This window comes from Bos indicus x Bos taurus, chromosome 6 (assembly GCF_003369695.1).
Source record: "Bos indicus x Bos taurus breed Angus x Brahman F1 hybrid chromosome 6, Bos_hybrid_MaternalHap_v2.0, whole genome shotgun sequence".
NCBI lineage: Eukaryota > Metazoa > Chordata > Mammalia > Artiodactyla > Bovidae > Bos > Bos indicus x Bos taurus.
The window spans coordinates 21,898,014-21,916,581 of NC_040081.1; the positions used below are offsets into that span (position 1 = coordinate 21,898,014).

At 35.1% G+C, this 18,568-nt stretch overlaps 1 protein-coding gene across 5 annotated transcripts in view; it reads left to right on the forward strand.

The window, feature by feature from the left end:
* The window catches only part of CENPE (centromere protein E), an 82,361-nt gene that overhangs the window by 22,100 nt on the left and 41,693 nt on the right, over window positions 1–18,568 (forward strand). For 4 of the 5 annotated variants that reach the window (XM_027543932.1, XM_027543927.1, XM_027543928.1 and 1 more), the window contains exons 14-24: window positions 841–985; window positions 2,865–2,953; window positions 4,454–4,621; window positions 8,651–8,725; window positions 8,945–9,064; window positions 11,496–11,618; window positions 11,705–11,870; window positions 12,265–12,419; window positions 12,911–13,225; window positions 13,335–13,607; window positions 13,749–13,907. In XM_027543932.1, coding sequence (XP_027399733.1) covers window positions 841–985; window positions 2,865–2,953; window positions 4,454–4,621; window positions 8,651–8,725; window positions 8,945–9,064; window positions 11,496–11,618; window positions 11,705–11,870; window positions 12,265–12,419; window positions 12,911–13,225; window positions 13,335–13,607; window positions 13,749–13,907 — 1,788 coding nt within the window. The remainder of the gene's footprint in view (window positions 1–840; window positions 986–2,864; window positions 2,954–4,453; window positions 4,622–8,650; window positions 8,726–8,944; window positions 9,065–11,495; window positions 11,619–11,704; window positions 11,871–12,264; window positions 12,420–12,910; window positions 13,226–13,334; window positions 13,608–13,748; window positions 13,908–18,568) is intronic. The other variant, XM_027543930.1, reaches the window with a different exon arrangement.

Consider the following 18,568-nt stretch of genomic DNA (forward strand, 5'->3'; position numbering starts at 1 on the left):
ATCAGAAGATGGTTGGAGACACACATTCATAGTGCTCAGAGTTTGAAATAGTATAGCGCATGGTGTTGAGCTGAAGGTCATTGGAGTAAAATATTTATGTACAGCTGGGTTTTGCAGAGCAGGCTGTGGAAAGGGCTGGCTGTCTCAAACCTAAAGGTAGTGTGTGTAGAGGCATGAAAGCGAGCAGTGTATTCTGGGAACAGCAGTTAATCTTGAGATGCAGTGCAATAGACAGAAATGATCCTGAAGAGACAAAGAAGAAGTAGATAAATGATGAGGAAGAAGATAGTGTATAAACTAAAAGAAAATGGTAGCTAGAGAGAAGTGAGGAGGCAAGTGTGTTTCTTTAAAAAATCAAAAGCAAATAAATAGGCTTGAGCATTTGTAAAGCCAAGAGGAAGGTGCTAGGGAAGGTGACAGATGACCAGATAACTGAGGGAACGGAACTGGGTTGTTAACTACAGCAACTATCAAAGTGCTGTTGATAGCCATGGGGTAGCAGCAGCAGCTGTCCCTTCCTTGTAACACCAGAGTACTTGAAGAGTTGTATGTCAACCAATTCCTTTCAGTTATGTTCCAGAAAAGCTTATAAGTAAACCTTCAAATAAAACATATAGTGTAAATGATGGTTTCATCAAAGTTTTCAGGGGTTAAACACTGATCTGAAAAGCTTGAGTATATTTTCTTATCTCAGGATATCCTTAAACTATTAAGATACTAAACTCAACTTAGTAAAAATTCCACCAAGGCAATGGTTTTTTAAAATGGAAACTAGTTCCTTTGTTTTACAGTATATGAGCCCCAATCTATGTGAGGTAATTTTGATTTCTTTCTTTTTAGGCTAAAAAAAAACGAAGAGTCACTTGGTGCGCGGGGAAAATTAACAAAATGAAGGACTCAAACTACGTAAATGCATTTAATATGGCAGTGAATGTAACAACAAGAACACATAAGGCTACTGTAAGTTTAGGAGAAATTGATGAATGTGAGTACTTTTCCAATTACTTTCATTTATAAAAGCATCCTTATAAAGAGGGACGTTTTTTTTAACTTTATTTTTTAATTGAAGGATAATTGTTTTACAGAATTTTGTTGTTTTCTGTTAAACCTCAACATAATCAGCCATCAGTGTACATATGTCCCCTCCCTAAAGCAGGACTTTATTTATAACTCAGTAATGTGATAAACACATTTAAATAAAATGTATGTATTAATATTTTAAGTGTAATTACAATGGAGATAATGAGAAAGTTAAGTGATTTTTAAAAAGTGAACGTTCATGAAGTTTTCTATTATTTCCACATCTCTTAAGAATGATGATGCATTGTAGTTGAAGCACACATTTTTGTTATAATAATTATCCAGTTAAATTAGTATCCACATAACGTCAGCCTTAAACTACTAATCTTGAAAGAATTCCTGTGTTTACAACAGAAATCTGTTTCAGAATTGTCCCCACCTTAGTTATAAGTATTTTTTAGGGGCATTTTATTTATTTATTTTTTGCTGTGCTGACTTTTCTTTATTTTTTTTTAATTAATTTATTTGAATTGGAGACTAATTACTTTACAATATTGTAGTGGTTTTTGCCGTACATTCACATGAATCAGCCATGGGTGTAAATGTGTTCCCCATCCTGAACCCCCTCCCACCTCCCTCCCCATCCCATCCCTCAGGGTCATCCCAGTGCACCAGCCCTGAGCACCCTGTCTCATTCATCGAACCTGGACTATCGATCTATTTCATATATGATAATATACTTGTTTCAATGCTGTTCTCTCAAATCATTCCACCCTCGCCATCTCCCACAGAGTCCAAAAGTCTGTTCTTTACATCTGTGTCTCTTGCTGTCTCACATTTAGGGTCATCGTTACCATCTTTCTAAATTCCATATATATGCGTTAGTATACTGTATTGGTGTTTTTCTTTCTGACTTACTTCACTCTGTATAATAGGCTCTAGTTTCATCCACCTCATTCTTTTTAATGGCTGTGTAATATTCCATTGTGTGTATATACCACAGCTTTCTTATCCATTCGTCTACTGATGGACGTCTAGGTTGCTTCCATGTCCTGGCTATTGTAAACAGTGCTGCGATGAACACTAGGGTACACATGTCTCTTTCAACTCTGGTTTCCTCGGTGTGTATGCCCAGCAGTGGGATTGCTGGGTCGTATGGCAGTTCTATTTCCAGTTGTTAAGGAATCTCCACACGGTTCTCCATAGTGGCTGTACTAGTTTGCATTCCCACCAACGTGTAAGAGGGTTCCCTTTTCTCCACATCCTCTCCAGCATTTATTATTTGTAGACTTTTTGATAGCAGTCATTCTGACTGGCGTGAAATGATACCTCATTGTGGCTTTGATTTGCGTTTCTCTGATAATGAGTGATGTTGAGCATCTTCTCATGTGTTTGTTAGCTATCTGTATGTCTTCTTTGGAGAAATGTCTGTTTAGGTCTTTGGCCTATTTTTTTATTGGGTCGTTTATTTTTCTGGAATTGAGCTGCATGAGCTGCTTGTATATTTTTTAGATTAATTCTTTGTCAGTTGCTTCATATGCTATTATTTCTCTTAGGGGCATTTTTAAATCCACTTAAAATAATCAAATCTCAAATTTAGAATTTGTCCTTTTTACCTATACTGTACTAAGGATCCGTGTATTTTATCACTTATTCTAACCAGTGATCTTAATTCACACAATAATACAAATGTTCATATTTGTTTTTAATGTATTCTTCTCATTCATATAGTAAGTACATATTAGTTTGAGTTTATTACCTCTAATGAGAATTTTTTTAATCTTTGAGTTTTAAGAAGCTTAATAACATATTTATGGATAAATTTCTTTTCTCTATAATTATAGCTCTCTGTTCAGAGTCTGATATTTTCAGTAACACTCTTGATACATTGACTGAGATAGAATGGAATCCAGCAACAAAGCTACTAAGTCAGGTAATTTAAGTGTATTTTACAGAGCATTATGCTTTTACTCTTTTTAAAACTCATTTGTTATTGGTGTTTATTGTAACACATTTCTAGCTTTCAATTAATTTCAGTAACAGTTTTAGTTTCGTTTAGGGCTTCCTGGGTGGTGCTAATGGTAAGGTGAAAGTTAAAGTTGCTCAGTCCTATCCCAATTCTTTGCAACCCCATAAACTATACAGCCCATGGAATTCTCCAGGTCAGAATACTGGAATGGATAGTCTTTCCCTTCTCCAGGGAATCTTCCCAACCCAGGGATTGAACCCAGGTCTCCCACATTGCAGGCGGATTCTTTACCAGCTGAGCCACAAGGGAAGCCCAGTGGTAAAGAACTCACCTACCAATGCAGAATACTTAAGAGATGCAGGTTCAATTCCCTGGGTTGGGAAGATCCCCTGGCAACCCACTCCAGTATTCTTGCCTGGAGAATCCCAGGGACAGAGGACTCTGGTGGGCTACGGTCCATAGTGTCGCAAAGAGTCAGATGCAAGTGACTTAGTGACAATCCCCTAGGGATAAAAAGGGTTGACTTTTAGTGTCAAAATTCTCAGCTGTATATTAGAAGAATGATACATGTTAGGGAATGGTAAGATTGCCAGATAATACTGAATATTAAAAGTAAGTGTCTATTGTCTTATCAAGAGTTTAAGAAATAAATAGTATAAACAATACTATAGTAAGTTAAATTATATATTTACTTTCTAGGCTCTTAATGTTCAAAGAAGTATAGTTTTACAAATGTATTTATTAAAGAAAATTTTATTTTCACTTTGGAGGAAAATTGCAGTAATTCTTGGGAATTATTATGACCATTAGCTGATCATTGCAACTAGTTTTAATTAGTTAAGTATTTAGACAAAGTGTTTGTATGTCCCTAAAACATACCCTAGAAGTTCAGTGTTTTTTGAAAATCCTTGATGTTAGTTTTGTTTTTAACTCATGGTTTGACTCTCAAACAGTGTAGAAAGCAGAAACAGACCCCTTTTGAATATAGGAAAACCTAGCAGCCACTAGAGTTTTAAAGATCAATAATCTGTTTCACTTCTTAAATTCAGAGATACCTGAGAAATAAAATAGTAGTCAGACAAATGGACAGTTAAATTATCAGCTTTATAACTAACGAGTTTAAAGACCTGTATTCCATTTTATGAGCCCTACCTCCTACTTTTGACTCGACTTTTCCAGTCAGGAACAGGAAGAGCATTGGTTTATATGATCCTTTTTTTTTTTTCATCCTAACCTTTTCAAAATAGTCTTCTTCTATTCTGAGTTAGTTTACCAAAATTGCAGACCCTTTATCTTACTCTGTATCAAGCTGGACTGTTAAAAAGATATTGAAGAAGAAAATGGCCTGAACCACCAAATGATTCAAAGTTAAATTAATTATTTGGTTAATCTAAATTTTAGTTAAGAAAACAAAGAATATATGATTAGACTTCTAACTTGAAATTTTGGTTTTGTTTACAATAGGAAAACTTAGAAAGTGAATTGAATTCACTTCGTGCTAACTATGATAACCTCGTACTAGACTATGAACATTTAAGAAGAGAAAATGAAGAAATGGAATTGAAATTAAAAGAAAAGAATGATTTGGATGAATTTGAAGCTCTAGAAAGAAAAGCAGAGAAAGATCAAGAGGTAAAGAGTGTGGAAATGTGAAACTAAACTAAAAACACAAGTTTAAAGGAAGTGTTCTCTTAAAAATATTTATTTCTAAACTTGAGATATTGAAGATGTACCTGTTTTCCACATATATACACAATTTAGGGAATTTAAGAAATAATTTATTTATATTATTTTAAAAATAGTTAAATCATATTTGTTTCTCTTGTGCTTATGCACAAGAAGAAATTAAGAACATCTTTAGGAAGGTTTGGTGAATCTGCCTATTGATGGATTTGTCTTGAAGAAATTATTTCCTTATAATTTGTATATTAAAGTATTTAATTTGTTGAGCATATGAGAAGTGCTGCCTAGACTATAGCCATTTCCTTCTGAGACCAACATGAATTTTAATATCCAGATGAATGTTTTATATATAGATACTTTCTATTAATGAATTTTGTTTTTTTAGAAAGTATATACCTAAATAACTGTGTGTAGTATTAGGCTACATGTTAAGCTAATGCAGAAGCCATCAGACTTTGGGATTTGGAAACTGTCCAAAAGATTCAAGAGATTTCTTAGTGTAGAGTCCTTAACCTAGAGTTCATAAACATTTTGAAATTATTTTATGGAATTTTGAAGTCCATATTCAGTTTTCTAGAGTAAGAATCCACAGCTACTATCAGACCTGGGACATGATCCTTTAGTGAAGTGCAAGTCTCTCAGTCGTGTCCGCCTCTTTGCAACCCCATGGACTGTATAGTCCGTGCAGTTCTCCAGGCCAGAATACTGGAGTGGGTAACCTTTCCCTTCTCCAGTATATCTTCCTAACCCTGGGATCGAACTCAGGTCTCCCGCATTGCAGGTGGGTTCTTTACCAGCTGAGCCACAAGAGAAGCCCAACATGATCCATGAATCCCCTTAAAAATGAGAGTCAGTGTTTTGGTGTAGGTAAAATATATGAGTTAGTTTGTAGCCGCTTCTCAGATTTCTGTGTGGAGAGCCCAGAGGGACACAGTTCTTTTTTCTCAGTTTCATAGTTTCTTACCTGTTTTTCTTTCTTAAGGAAAAAAAGGATTCTGTGCCACAAGTTCTACCTACAAACTGTAGTATATTTACTTCTATATTTCATAGGTATAGTGTGAGAGGCAAAAATCTGTAAGTTCTCCACAGAGTTCCATTGAACTTGTTTTAAAATTTGTGAATTCACAAAATGTAAAACATCACGAAAAGAAGAGTGGACTTCAACGTGTAATCTGAGTTTTATTGAGAGGGAAGTTCTGGTATCGTGTTTAAGACTATGGTCTCTGGAGCAGACTGCCTGGAATGAAGCTCTGGTTTTGCTATTTATTAGCTCACCACCAATTTGAGCCTGGCATGAATTGTGGGCACGGCTTTGAGAAAGTCATCAAATCTCTCAGGGCTTACTTTTCTGTGTATCTTCCTTCTTGCAGTTAAATTGGGAGCTTTTCAAGTCCCCTTCTAATGCCAAAATCTTACCTAATTTTTTATATGTATCTTATAAATAAAATGGTATAAAATTAACTTTGGGCAATTTTATACCCAAAGTATAGCAATAATGTCTCTAATTTTTCTTACATTAAATAAATATATTCCATTAATCACTAAAAGTGAACAAATTCACCGAATTGAATCACATACAGAAAGATTACAAAAATAACACAGTCTCACATCTTGATTTTTTTTTTTCCTTTTTACCATGAAAGGGGTAAATAATCCTATTCTCTTCATTTTTACTTGGAGACACTTTGAAATTCTAGGTTCTGTGAAGTAACCTAAAAGTTTAAGTAATACAAACTTAATCTGTTCAAAGACAGTTTTACAATATCCATTCCATATTAAACTAAAAATGAAAGTCTGTTCATTGTAAGCAATGAAGTATTTTCTAAAACCTACATTTTGGGGGAAAGTTTAGCCAAAAAGGAGTAAAAGTCAAATTACAGCCTTAGGACACGTGACCATTGTCCTGGCTTCTACGGGTTTTGTCAAAAATCACTAAAGCTGTGGGTAATTTTCAAGTAAAGATACAGTAGTAAAGATATTTAAATAGTAATTTTAGAGAAAGGAATAAACAAGGTCAAGTATTACCATGATCAGGGAACAAGAGAAATTTCATTTCTCTACCAATTTTAGCTTGATTTAATTTTATAATTTTCACAACTTAGAGATATTTATGTTAATTAAATGTTTCATTTCACCTGCTAAAAATTACAGCTGAAATATGCAACATTTTTTATGTAGCAGTGGATTAACTTTGACCATATCATATACATTCTCTACTCTCTGCATTTTAAACAATACGTCATTGGAAGAATACACTAATCTCTTTACAAAAGTTACTTAATCTTTTTCTGTTTATCTGAACCAGTACTTAAAATGAAGAGCAATTTCAAATGAGAAGTAAAGGAATTTTTCCTCCTAAATATTTTCAAAACTTAAAGTTAATTATTTAGTTCTTCATTTCTGTCAAATGTGGTTTCCTTGCTCAAAAGTTAGAGAAGAAAAGGTAAAAGAGCCAGCCAATTTAAATTGTAACAATACAGATTAAAACTTTGCTGAACAATGGGCTTGCCACTAATCACATGTGCCAGCTGAGCACTCGAAATGGGGCCAGTCTCTACTGACCTAAGTATGAAAAAAAGATGAAAGGTTACATGAATTTAATACTGATTACATGAAGTATAATAGTTATATTTATTAGATTAAATTATGTTAAGGGGCTTCCCCGATGGCTTGGTGGATAAAGCATCTGCCTGCAGTGCAGGAGACACAGGAGACCTGGGTCCAATCCTTGCGTTGGGAAGATCCCCTGGAGGAGGAAATGGCAACCCACTCCAATATCCTTGCCTAGAAAATCCCATGGACAGAGGAGCCTCGCAGGCCACAGTCCAAAGGGTCGCAAAGAGTCAGACACGACTGAGCATGAGCACGGCATGGCTAATTATATTAAAATTAATTCTACCTATTTCTTTTTACTTTTAATAGTGGCTACTAGAAAATTTTTAATTATAAATTTGGTTCATATTATATTTCTACTGAATAATGCTGACCTAAAATAGAAAAATGTCAAACTAGCAGTAGTCTGAAATCTAAAACTAGATAGGACTGAGTTATTCATCCAGAAAATTTTATTTAAATGAGATGCTATTTTTGTAAGCCCCTTATATTTGACTAGAAGTTGCTTTTACTCACCAATGACTCATCTGATTATGAAGATTAAGAAACTCTAAGAGGTAATACACTTATCTTTGTTATAGTTTACTTGTTTTGAACACTAAAATTTCTGGTACTTAAATATTTAATGCTGCAGATATTTCAATAAAAAAGAAACTTCAAAAGAAATTCTCATATCTTTAAGTAATCTTTATACTTTTAGACAGTTGAACAATATAAAGCAGTAACACCGTCTTTCCAGTATTTCCAGTAGAATAAACCAACAAGGTAATATTTCATAATCCCATACATATCTCTGTAGCTTTGGTGAACAGTAAAATATTATAAAGGTACCACTTAAAACTGTCATAATCCAAAACTAAATTTCAAGTCACAACTCATTAAAAGTATGCCAGTATAAAGCTAGGTGGATAATTTATCAAAAGAGAGAAAAACCTTATAAAATAAATACGTTTCTGACCTAACCCAAAACAAAAATCTATTAAAAAGTATGTTTTTTTTAAGAGTTTGATTACCACTATGTCTTCTACAAATGGTGAATGCTAATTTGCTTTTGACGTTATTATAGCTTTATTAACAGATGACGTAGCTATTTTGGGGTCATGCTTAGGCTTTTCTTCTTTTTTCTTATTTGTTTGTTATGTAGGGTTTGGGGATTTTTTGTTTGGCTGGAGAGTTTGGGGTTTTATTTGTTTCTTTTTAAATAACGAGGTGCTTTGTTGCAGTAGCTTAAACAGTTGCTTTCCCAGTCCTTCTTGCTGTGTTGGGTGATTCTAGAGCGGTGAATGAATGCTATCTTTTTTTTTTTTTTTTTTTTGCTTTATTAACTGTTGGTTTGCTCTGTTGCCTGTTCACATGCTCTTACAGATGCAACTAATTCATGAAATTTCCAACTTAAAGAATTTAGTTAAGCATGCAGAAGTATATAATCAAGATCTTGAGGTGAGCATTTATGTTGATATTTCTGTTGATAAGGAGCCCAAACTGTAAAACATCTATGTAATTAAATATGATTTCAGAAAATAGAGGGAATTATATTTTTAAAATCTCAACTCTTTGAATTTTGCTATCTACTGATTTAAACTATTAAATGTAAGTTCTTTTTAATTCCTTAAAATTGAAACCCATTTAAATTGTTTCATTCTCCTTTAAATGTTTTAGAATGAACTAAGTTCAAAAGTAGAGCTGCTTAGAGAAAAGGAAGACCAGATTAAGAAGCTACAGGAATACATAGAATCTCAGAAGTCAGAAAGTAGGAAAATGGACTCGTCATACTCATCGGTAAAAGTCAGATTTATTTTATTGTATCATCATTTTGACATTTGACATTAGTATTTGTAGTTATACTATCATCATCATTGCAAATATGTATACTACTATGTGCTGGGCATTGTTCTAGTTGTTTTAAGTACAGTATTTTATTTAATCCTGTGAGAGAGGCACAATTAATATCATTTCCATTTTATGGATAAAAATTAGAGTTAACAATACTATCCTTCAATCGAACGTAAACAAGTTAGTGATGAACTTCCATTCAGTTCAGTACAGTCGCTCAGTCGTGTCGGACTCTTTGCGACCCCATGAATCGCAGCATGCCAGGCTTCCCTGTCCATCACCAACTCCCGGAGTTCACTCAGACTCACGTCCATCGAGTCAGTGATGCCATCCAGCCATCTCATCCTCTGTCGTCCCCTCCTCCTCCTGCCCCCAATCCCTCCCAGCATCAGAGTCTTTTCCAATGAGTCAGCTCTTTGCATGCGGTGGCCAAAGTACTGGAGTTTCAGCTTTAGCATCATTCCTTCCAAAGAACACCCAGGGCTGATCTCCTTTAGAATGGACTGGTTGGATCTCCTTGCAATCCAAGGGACTCTCAAGAGTCTTCTCCAACACCACAGTTCAAAAGCATCAATTCTTCAGCACTCAGCTTACTTCACAGTCCAACTCTCACATCCATACATGACCACTGGAAAAACCATAGCCTTGAATAGACGGACCTTTGTTGGCAAAGTAATGTCTCTGACTTCCATTAAAAATCAGTAATTAAAAATTTTTTTAATTTTTTTCAATGGCTTTATACAAATACATGGAGAAATATATAATCAGTATCTTCAGGTAAGCACTTGACATTGGTTAGTAATTAGAACTATAAAACATGTAACTGGGCATGATTTCATAAATTACATTAATTTTATTTCACTAGTATATATATTAATGCATTCTCATTATAATGAAGTAACTGTTTTAACAGTTTGATATTTTTCAGAAACTGTAGCTGTAGGTTATTTTGGTCAGTATAAGATCGTGCCATTAAACAGTACTGAATCTTATGGTGGAATTAGCTTTTTTTTTTCTATTTTCTTTCAATTCACTTGATTACTTCAAGAAAGTATCAGTTGAATTCTAGTTTTTAACTCTCTTTTTAAAAGGCAGCAATTTCTAGCCAAAAATTTTAGATTATTAGCTGCTATTGTTCTTCTTTTGTTTGCATTTGAGTTTTTCAGAGTACTTTTTGTTATCTTCTGTTGGTACTCTTTTATTACCTTTTGTTAATGGCAAATGATCTTTTTGAAAGTGTTCTTATTGTTATAAGGCCTTGGAGAGAAAGACACTTTCATATAATCCTGGTGTGTCTATTGATAGAATGAGAATTCCGCCCCCCACCACCTTTTTTTTCTTAATTTTTTTGGCTGTGCTACATGGCATGTGGGATCTCAGTTCCCCAACCAAGGATCAGATCCAGGCACCCTGCATTGGAAGCTTGGAGTCCCAACCACTGGACTGCCAGGGATGACTCTACCCATTTTTTTAATTGTTGTTTATTTCTTTCTCTTTATTCATCCAGTTCATTGATTCATGCATGCACCCATTAATGTTTTGCCAAGGACATATGGTTGAATTCATGTATGGCTAAAGTCATGTTAAACTGCCACTTCTTTCTAAAAATGAGCTAAATTTTTTTTTCATATTTATCAGTCATTTCCTTTTTCTCTTCTGTGAGTTGCCTGTTCATATCCTTTCTCTATTTTTCTACTGAATTATTTATCTTTTTTTAAATTTGTGATTAAACATCCTTAATTTTAATTATTAACTACTCACCTGTCATGTTTTGCAGAGAGTAACTTAAAAAAAAAAAAAAAGACTTCCCTAGCATTCCAGTGGTTAAGACTCCATACTTATGCTTCAGGGGGCACAGGTTCAATCCCTGGTAGGGGGACTAAGATCCCATTTGACCTGCAGCAAGACCAAAACAAAACATAAAAAACGAGTAAAGCAAAAAATAAAAATACATAGAAAACTTTAACAGGCTAGGTGAGAAACAATTATGTTATCCTTTTTAAACAATAGCAGAATTACTATAGTACTTCTACATGATGCATGTATAATTTGAAACATTATAGCTAGAATTTTTTTTTTAATTTTTCTCTTTTGGCTGTATTACATGGTTTGTAGGATCTTAATTCCCTGACCAGGGATCAAACCCAGGCCCTGGCAGTGAAAGCATTGAATCCTAACCACTGAACCCCTTAAAATTCCCTAAAATATTTTTATTATGAAAAATGTTATTCATTTTTATCTTAATTCTAAAAATACATTTGGTAATTTGCATATTGTAATCATTTTTCATTTCTTAGGAATAACATACATGTATATATTGGCTTTTCCAAATCTAACAAAATTAGATTTCACTAAATCCTTTTTGTCATGTGTAAAGGAAAACACTGAAGACCTAAAACAAATGAAACAGACTCTGCTTGATGTCGAAACTGTAGCTCTTGATGCTAAGAGAGAATCAGCCTTTCTTAGAAGTGAAAATCTAAAGCTGAAAGAGAAAATGGTGAGTGATTTTTATAATATTTACAATAACAGTTGAAATTCATTTCACAGTACATTTCTGTGAATTTACAGTGTTTCTCTCAATAGAAAGAACTTGCAAGTACGTGCAAGCAGATGGAAAATGATACTCAGTTATATCAAAGTCAGTTGGAGGCGAAAAAGAAAATGCAAGTTGATCTGGAGAAAGAATTACAATCTTCTTTTAATGAAATAACAAAACTCACCTCCCTTATAGATGGCAAAGTTCCAAAAGGTATTTTATCATTTCAGACTTACCTCTTTGCAAATCTGTCTTTATATAGAACAATACCTAAAAGATTTTGCAGCTGTATTCCAGTGATTAAAAATCCATTATTCTCTGGTGTTTTTAATTGCTTAATGTTAAATGTTACTGTCATTTGGTATCAGAATTTATAAACATTAAATCATTTCTATCAGACATTAAATCAGAAGAGCTTAAAAATTATTTCTAAAATAAATTGAACCCAATCCTGGACAAGGTGATTAACTATTGGATTAACTATTTACCAATACTGACTCTTTCTTTAATAAATTTTATACAATCTGATTAAATAATCTAACTACATGCATAATTTAGATTGACCCAATAATTGCAAGCTGTTTTAAACTTACTAAAAATTTTCTAGATTTTCTGTCTAATATGGAATTGGAAAGAAAAATAACCCATCTGCAGAAAGAATTGAATAAAGCAGTCGAAGAAAATGAAACTTTGCATAATGAAGTTAATTTGCTGTCAGAGTTGAAATCTTTACCTTCAGAAGTAGAAATGCTAAGGAAAGAGGTAAACATATTTTTAAGAAAACAACTCATGAAGTAAAAACCTTGGCGAAGTACCTTAAATATTTTGCCGTAATTTATTATAAAGTGCCAGGCAAGAGACTATGAATGTTTGATTCAGTTTGTTAGCAATAGAAATACAAGTAAAATTCTAGGAAAAATCATGCAATGCCTGCCTCATCAGAAAGATAGAAAACATTTTAAAATGATAGGTAAGGATTTAAAGACACATCCTGATTGTGTTTCTACTGAGTGTCCTTCTGTGTGCAATTCTTATTAGAACCAGAGATTAGAAAGCAAAGCTTTGCAAGTAAACAGGATAGTATGTGTTAAAGAGATATGACAAGAAAAATATTGCCATTCCTCAATCAAACCTTTGTTTAATTTCAGTGTCTTTGGTGGGGAGGGAGTAAGGCAAAGAAAGCTTTTTTCCTCAAAACTGGTCAACTATATCATATCTTGCTTTCATAGTTAAGTTTTCTTTCTTTTCCACAGATACGTGATAAATCTGAAGAGCTCTATATAGTAACATCAGAAAAAGACAAATTGTCTTCTGAAGTAGTTGATAAGGAAAGTAGAATTCAAGGTTTACTTGAAGAAATTGGGAGCACTAAAAATGATCTACCAACTCCCCAGTTGAGTTGTGAAAGCACTGATCAAGAATTCCAAGATGTTAAAAATCACCGTATTGAATTTGAGCAAAAGTATAAAATGGTCCTTGAAGAAAATGCCAAATTGAATCAAGAAATAGGAAATCTCTCTAAAGAAGCTGAAGAACTTGGGTTAAATTTGGAGGCTTTGAAGGCAGAGGTTAGTGCAGGACATCCTCTAGGGAAATGATCTTTGTTCTGAGGTTTTGCTTCCATATATATGTCACAGAATGATCTGCTTTTCACATTTATTTTTTCTTATCTTACAGCTCTCTCACAAAACCCAAGAACTTCAACAAAAAACAACTGAGAATCAAGAAAGATCAAAGGAAGTGGAAGAGCTGAAGAAACAATTAGAAAGTAGGGATTCTAGGCTGCAAATGGTAGAAAAGGAAAAAACACTGATTACTGAGAAATTTCAACAAACACTAGTAGAAGTAAAAACCTTAACCCAAGAAAAAGATGATCAAAAACAACTCCAAGAGAGCCTACAAACTGAGAGGGACCAACTCAAAAGTGACATTCAGGATACTATAAATATGGTAAGGTTTTGACTGAACTTTTGAAATCTTAGAGCCTCTTTCAGAAGCCATCATTTATTATTTACGATCAAGCAGTAACTGTAAAATTATTTTCATTGTTTCATATTCTAATGAAAATTATTTTCTATTTCTCTGACAAAGAATATAGACACCCAGGAACAGCTACGAAATGCGCTTGAGTCTTTGAAACAACACCAAGAAACAATTAACATGCTAAAAATGAAAATTTCTGAGGAAACTTCCAAGAATTTGCATATAGAAGAAAACTTAGAAGAAACTAGGGATGAATTTCAGGAAAAGGTAAGGAGTGTTTCTGGTCAAAGATATCATAAAACCTTGACACTTAAGTATATAACCTTAACCTCAAACACTAAAGTACATAATGGTAATCTCAATCGTTATTATTCACAGTAGTAATAACTCAGAATAATTTACATGCTTAAGCCTAATGTCTTTGAAATAACTTCAAATATAACTGCTTACCATCAGTTTGAAAAGGAAAAGACAAAAAATACTAATTCAGATTTTGAGCTGACCTTTTTTCTGAGACCTGATATGATTTGCACATCTTCAAAACTCACTGAACTCTAAGAGTGTGAGAAAGATTCTGTGCTTATTATGGCTAAAATATTTGTTTTATGTTGGATTTTGTATACTTTATGTTTGTTTTGAGTTTGCTATAGAATCAATCTGTATATCGTGTTTGTGTCTATTTCTAGGGTTTGGGCCTTAATTTTACTCTTAGGTGCTTAAATCTTACCTTAATTTATTCTGGATAGTAAGATTCATTTTGCCCTGAGACTGTAGAAGAAAAACCACTTTAAAAAAAATAATACCTAACTGATTATTCAATCAGTTACAAATGTAATTATATGCATTGGGATGCTAATGGTGATTTTTTTAAAGGGAGGCATATTAGTCTGCTAGGGCTGCCAAAACAAAATATCACAGACTGTTTGTAAACTATGTGTTTATCTTTGCAGAAATGTCTGTTCAAGTTTTTGCCCATTTTTAAGTTGGTTTTTTGTTGTTGTAAGAATTCTATTTTTTGGATATTAACCCTTTATCAGTTTTATGATTTGCAAGTATTTTCTCCCATTTCATAGGTTGTCTTTTCACTCTATTGATTGTGTCCTCTGATGCACAGAAGTTTTAAATTTTTATACAGTTTAAGTTAGCTTCTTTTTTCCCCTTCTGCCCTGACACACAATATTCCGGTGTTGGAAAAGGAGCTTTCTCTTCTCTCTCCTATGCTTAAGGCCTTTCACTTCTTCTATTATCTCATGTTCTCAGTTTGTCTATAATTTGGATCAACCGTGGGCCAAAGGTTCTTGACCTTAATTTGAAGTTTATAACTTCTGCTTTCGTAAGGGGAAGGTTTTTTGAATAGTTTATTTAGAATAAGATATAACAATGTATATCTGCTTTAAAACTAATGCAATCATAGTGCCCCATGAGAAGGAGGCCTGGAGAAGGAAATGGCAATCCACTCCAATATTCTTGCCTGGAGAATTCCACAGACAGAGGAGTCCATGGCGTCACAAAGAGTTAGACACGACAGAATGACTAACATACACACACATGAGGAGACAATAAATGAGAAGTGAGGAAAGTTATACTCATTGGGACCACATGGCTTCTGTAGTATTATGTTCATGCTAGAAGCTTCCATGGTGACAAAGGGTCTGATGGAATTTTCGGCACCATTCTGTTTATTAGAGGTCTTGAAGTCTGGGCGGGAAGGCTGAGATCACCTTGGTCCAGTGATAACCATATTCATGCTGGAATCACCCATGTAGATAAAAGAGAGGGTCCAGGAATCTCCTGGGACCCCTCTGTTCTGGGCACCACAGAGGTCTATTAGTAGGTCTGTCAGAAATCCTCTTGGAGTGCCCATTTTCGACCTACTTGATGTCTCTCTCTTTGGAAATGCAGTTTCTCTAGTGTGTCTCTACAGAAATTAAATTTTACTCATAACCACAGTAGCTGAAATATTTCCTAGTCTGAGTTCAGTTTTGAAATGTACCTTGGTTATCAGAATACTTTGTCTCTATCTTCTTTGTCTTTGTAGATATTTCTTTGTTTAGGAGTAAAGATTCAGATGGAGAAGGCAATGGCAGCCCACTCCAGTACTCTTGCCTCCAGTACGGAGGAGCCTGGTGGGCTGCAGTCCATGGGGTGGCTAAGAGTCGGACACGACTGAGACTTCACTCTCACTTTTCACTTTCATGCATTGGAGAAGGAAATGGCAACCCACTCCAGTGTTCTTGCCTGGAGAATCCCAGGGACGGGGCAGCCTGGTGGGCTGACGTCTGTGGGGTCACACAGAGTCGGACACGACTGAAGTGACTTAGCAGTAGCAGCAAAAATTCAGGAGTGCGAATTATAGTATCTGACAAACTGCTCCCAAAGGCTATATGTTCCCCGCCTTAAGTTCTCATACAGTTAGCTCCACGGTGTGCAACATTGTCAGAAGCTCATGAGTATTGCCAGCACTTAAGAGGGTAACTAAACAAAGGATGGTTTGTCCTTATCCACTCTAGAGAACAAAGAAACTACTAAAAATACTAATTTGAAGTTTACATAATAGTATGGGAAAATGCATATGATCTACATGAAAAAGAAAAGCTACAATGAATCCTATATATGTAAATTAATTATGATTGCTATGTTTTTAAAAAGTTAATGGAAAACACTGGGATGAAATATTCCAGAATTCTAATAGTGGTTGTGTTTGTGATATTGATGGTTTTTTTTTCTCTTTATTTTTCAGATTTTTTTCTAACATTAATTATAGATCTTTATAAAAACCTTTTAAGACATATGTGACCAGTATGGAGTTGAATATTTATTAGACTAGTATAAAGGTATATCAGATCAGATCAGTCGCTCAGTTGTGTCCGCTTCTTTGCGACCCCGTGAATAACAGCATGCCAGGCCTCCCTATCCATCACCAACTCCTGGAGTTCACTCAGACTCACGTCCATCGAGTCAGTGATGCCATCCAGCCATCTCATCCTCTGTCATCCCCTTCTCCTTCTGCCCCCAATCCCTCCCAGCATCAGAGTCTTTTCCAATGAGTCAACTCCAATTTCATGCCAACAACTGTGATGTTAGTCTTAGTCTCCTTTTACCAGGGACTTCACATTTTAAGTTACATTTGGTTAAGACTTATTATGGATAAATGAATTTATATAACGTGCTTTTCTTAAGCAGTAATTGAAAATTATATATTGAGAAAAGATGAATTATACTGTTATAATGTGAGATATATTTCTACCAAAATTACTTTTCCCTCTACATGTATACTTACAATGGTGCATACTTACCATTGTAAGTAAGTATGCACTGCTTCTGAAAATGAAAGGTGGGAATATTCTTATTGGGAATAGGGAATGATTTCCAGCTTTTAAGGAAAGAAATAAAATGATAGAGCCCAAAGTAGCTTACTTTTTCAGAAAATCGGGTTAACCCATCATACATAAAGATAATTGTTATATCTATAGCTGTTTCAGTTCAGTTCAGTTGCTCAGACATGTCCGACTCTTTGAGACCCCATGATGCATAATGCCAGGCCTCCCTGTCCATCACCAACCCCGGAGTTTACTCACTCATGTCTGTCAAGTTGGTGATGCCATCCAGCCATCTCATCCCCTGTCATCCCCTTCTCCTCCTGCCCCCAATCCCTCCCAGCATCAGAGTCATTACCAGTGAGTCAGCTCTTCGCATGAGGTGGCCAAAGTATTGGAGTTTCAGCTTTAGCATCACTCCTTCCAATGAACACCCAGGACTGTTCTCCTTAGAATGGACCGGTTGGATCTCCTTGCAGTCCAAGGGACTCTCAAGAGTCTTCTCCAACACCATAGTTCAAAAGCATCAATTCTTCAGCGCTCAGCTTTCTTCACAGTCCAACTCTCATATCCATTCATGACTACTGGAAAAACCATAGCCTTGACTAGATGGACCTTTGTTGGCAAAGTTATGTCTCTGCTTTTGAATATGCTATCTAGGTTGGTCATAACTTTCCTTCCAAGGAGCAAGCGTCTTTTAATTTCATGGCTGCAATCACCATCTGCAATGATTTTGGAGCCCAAAAAATAAAGTCTGACACTGTTTCCACTGTTTCCCCATCTATTTGCCATGAAGTGATGGGACCAGATACCATGATCTTCATTTTCTGAATGTTGAGCTTTAAGCCAACTTTTTCACTCTCCTCTTTCACTTTCATCAAGAGGCTTTTTAGTTCCTCTTCAGTTTCTGCCATAAGGGTGGTGTCATCTGCATATCTGAGGTTATTGATATTTCTCCCTGCAATCTTGATTCCAGATTGTGCTTCTTCCAGCCCAGCGTTTCTCATGATGTACTCTGCATAGAAGTTAAATAAGCAGGGTGACAATATACAGCCTTGACGTACTCCTTTTCCTATTTGGAACCAGTCTGTTGTTCCATGTCCAGTTCGAACTGTTGCTTCCTGACCTGCATATAGGTTTCTCAAGAGGCAGGTCAGGTGGTCTGGTATTCCCATCTCTTTCAGAATTTTCCACAGTTTATTGTGATCCACACAGTCAAAGGCTTTGGCATAGTCAGTAAAGCAGAAATAGATGTTTTTCTGGAACTCTCTTGCTTTTTCCATGATCCAGCGGACGTTGGCAATTTGATCTCTGGTTTCTCTGCCTTTTCTAAAACCAGCTTGAACATCTGGAAGTTCACGGTTCACGTATTGCTGAAGCCTGGCTTGGAGAATTTTGAGCATTACTTTACTAGTGTGTGAGATGAGTGCAATTGTGCGGTAGTTTGAGCATTCTTTGGCATTGCCTTTCTTTGGGATTGGAATGAAAACTGACCTTTTCCAGTCCTGTGGCCACTGCTGAGTTTTCCAAATTTGCTGGCATATTGAGTGCAGCACTTTCACAGCATCATCTTTCAGGATTTAAAATAGCTCAACTGGAATTCCATCACCT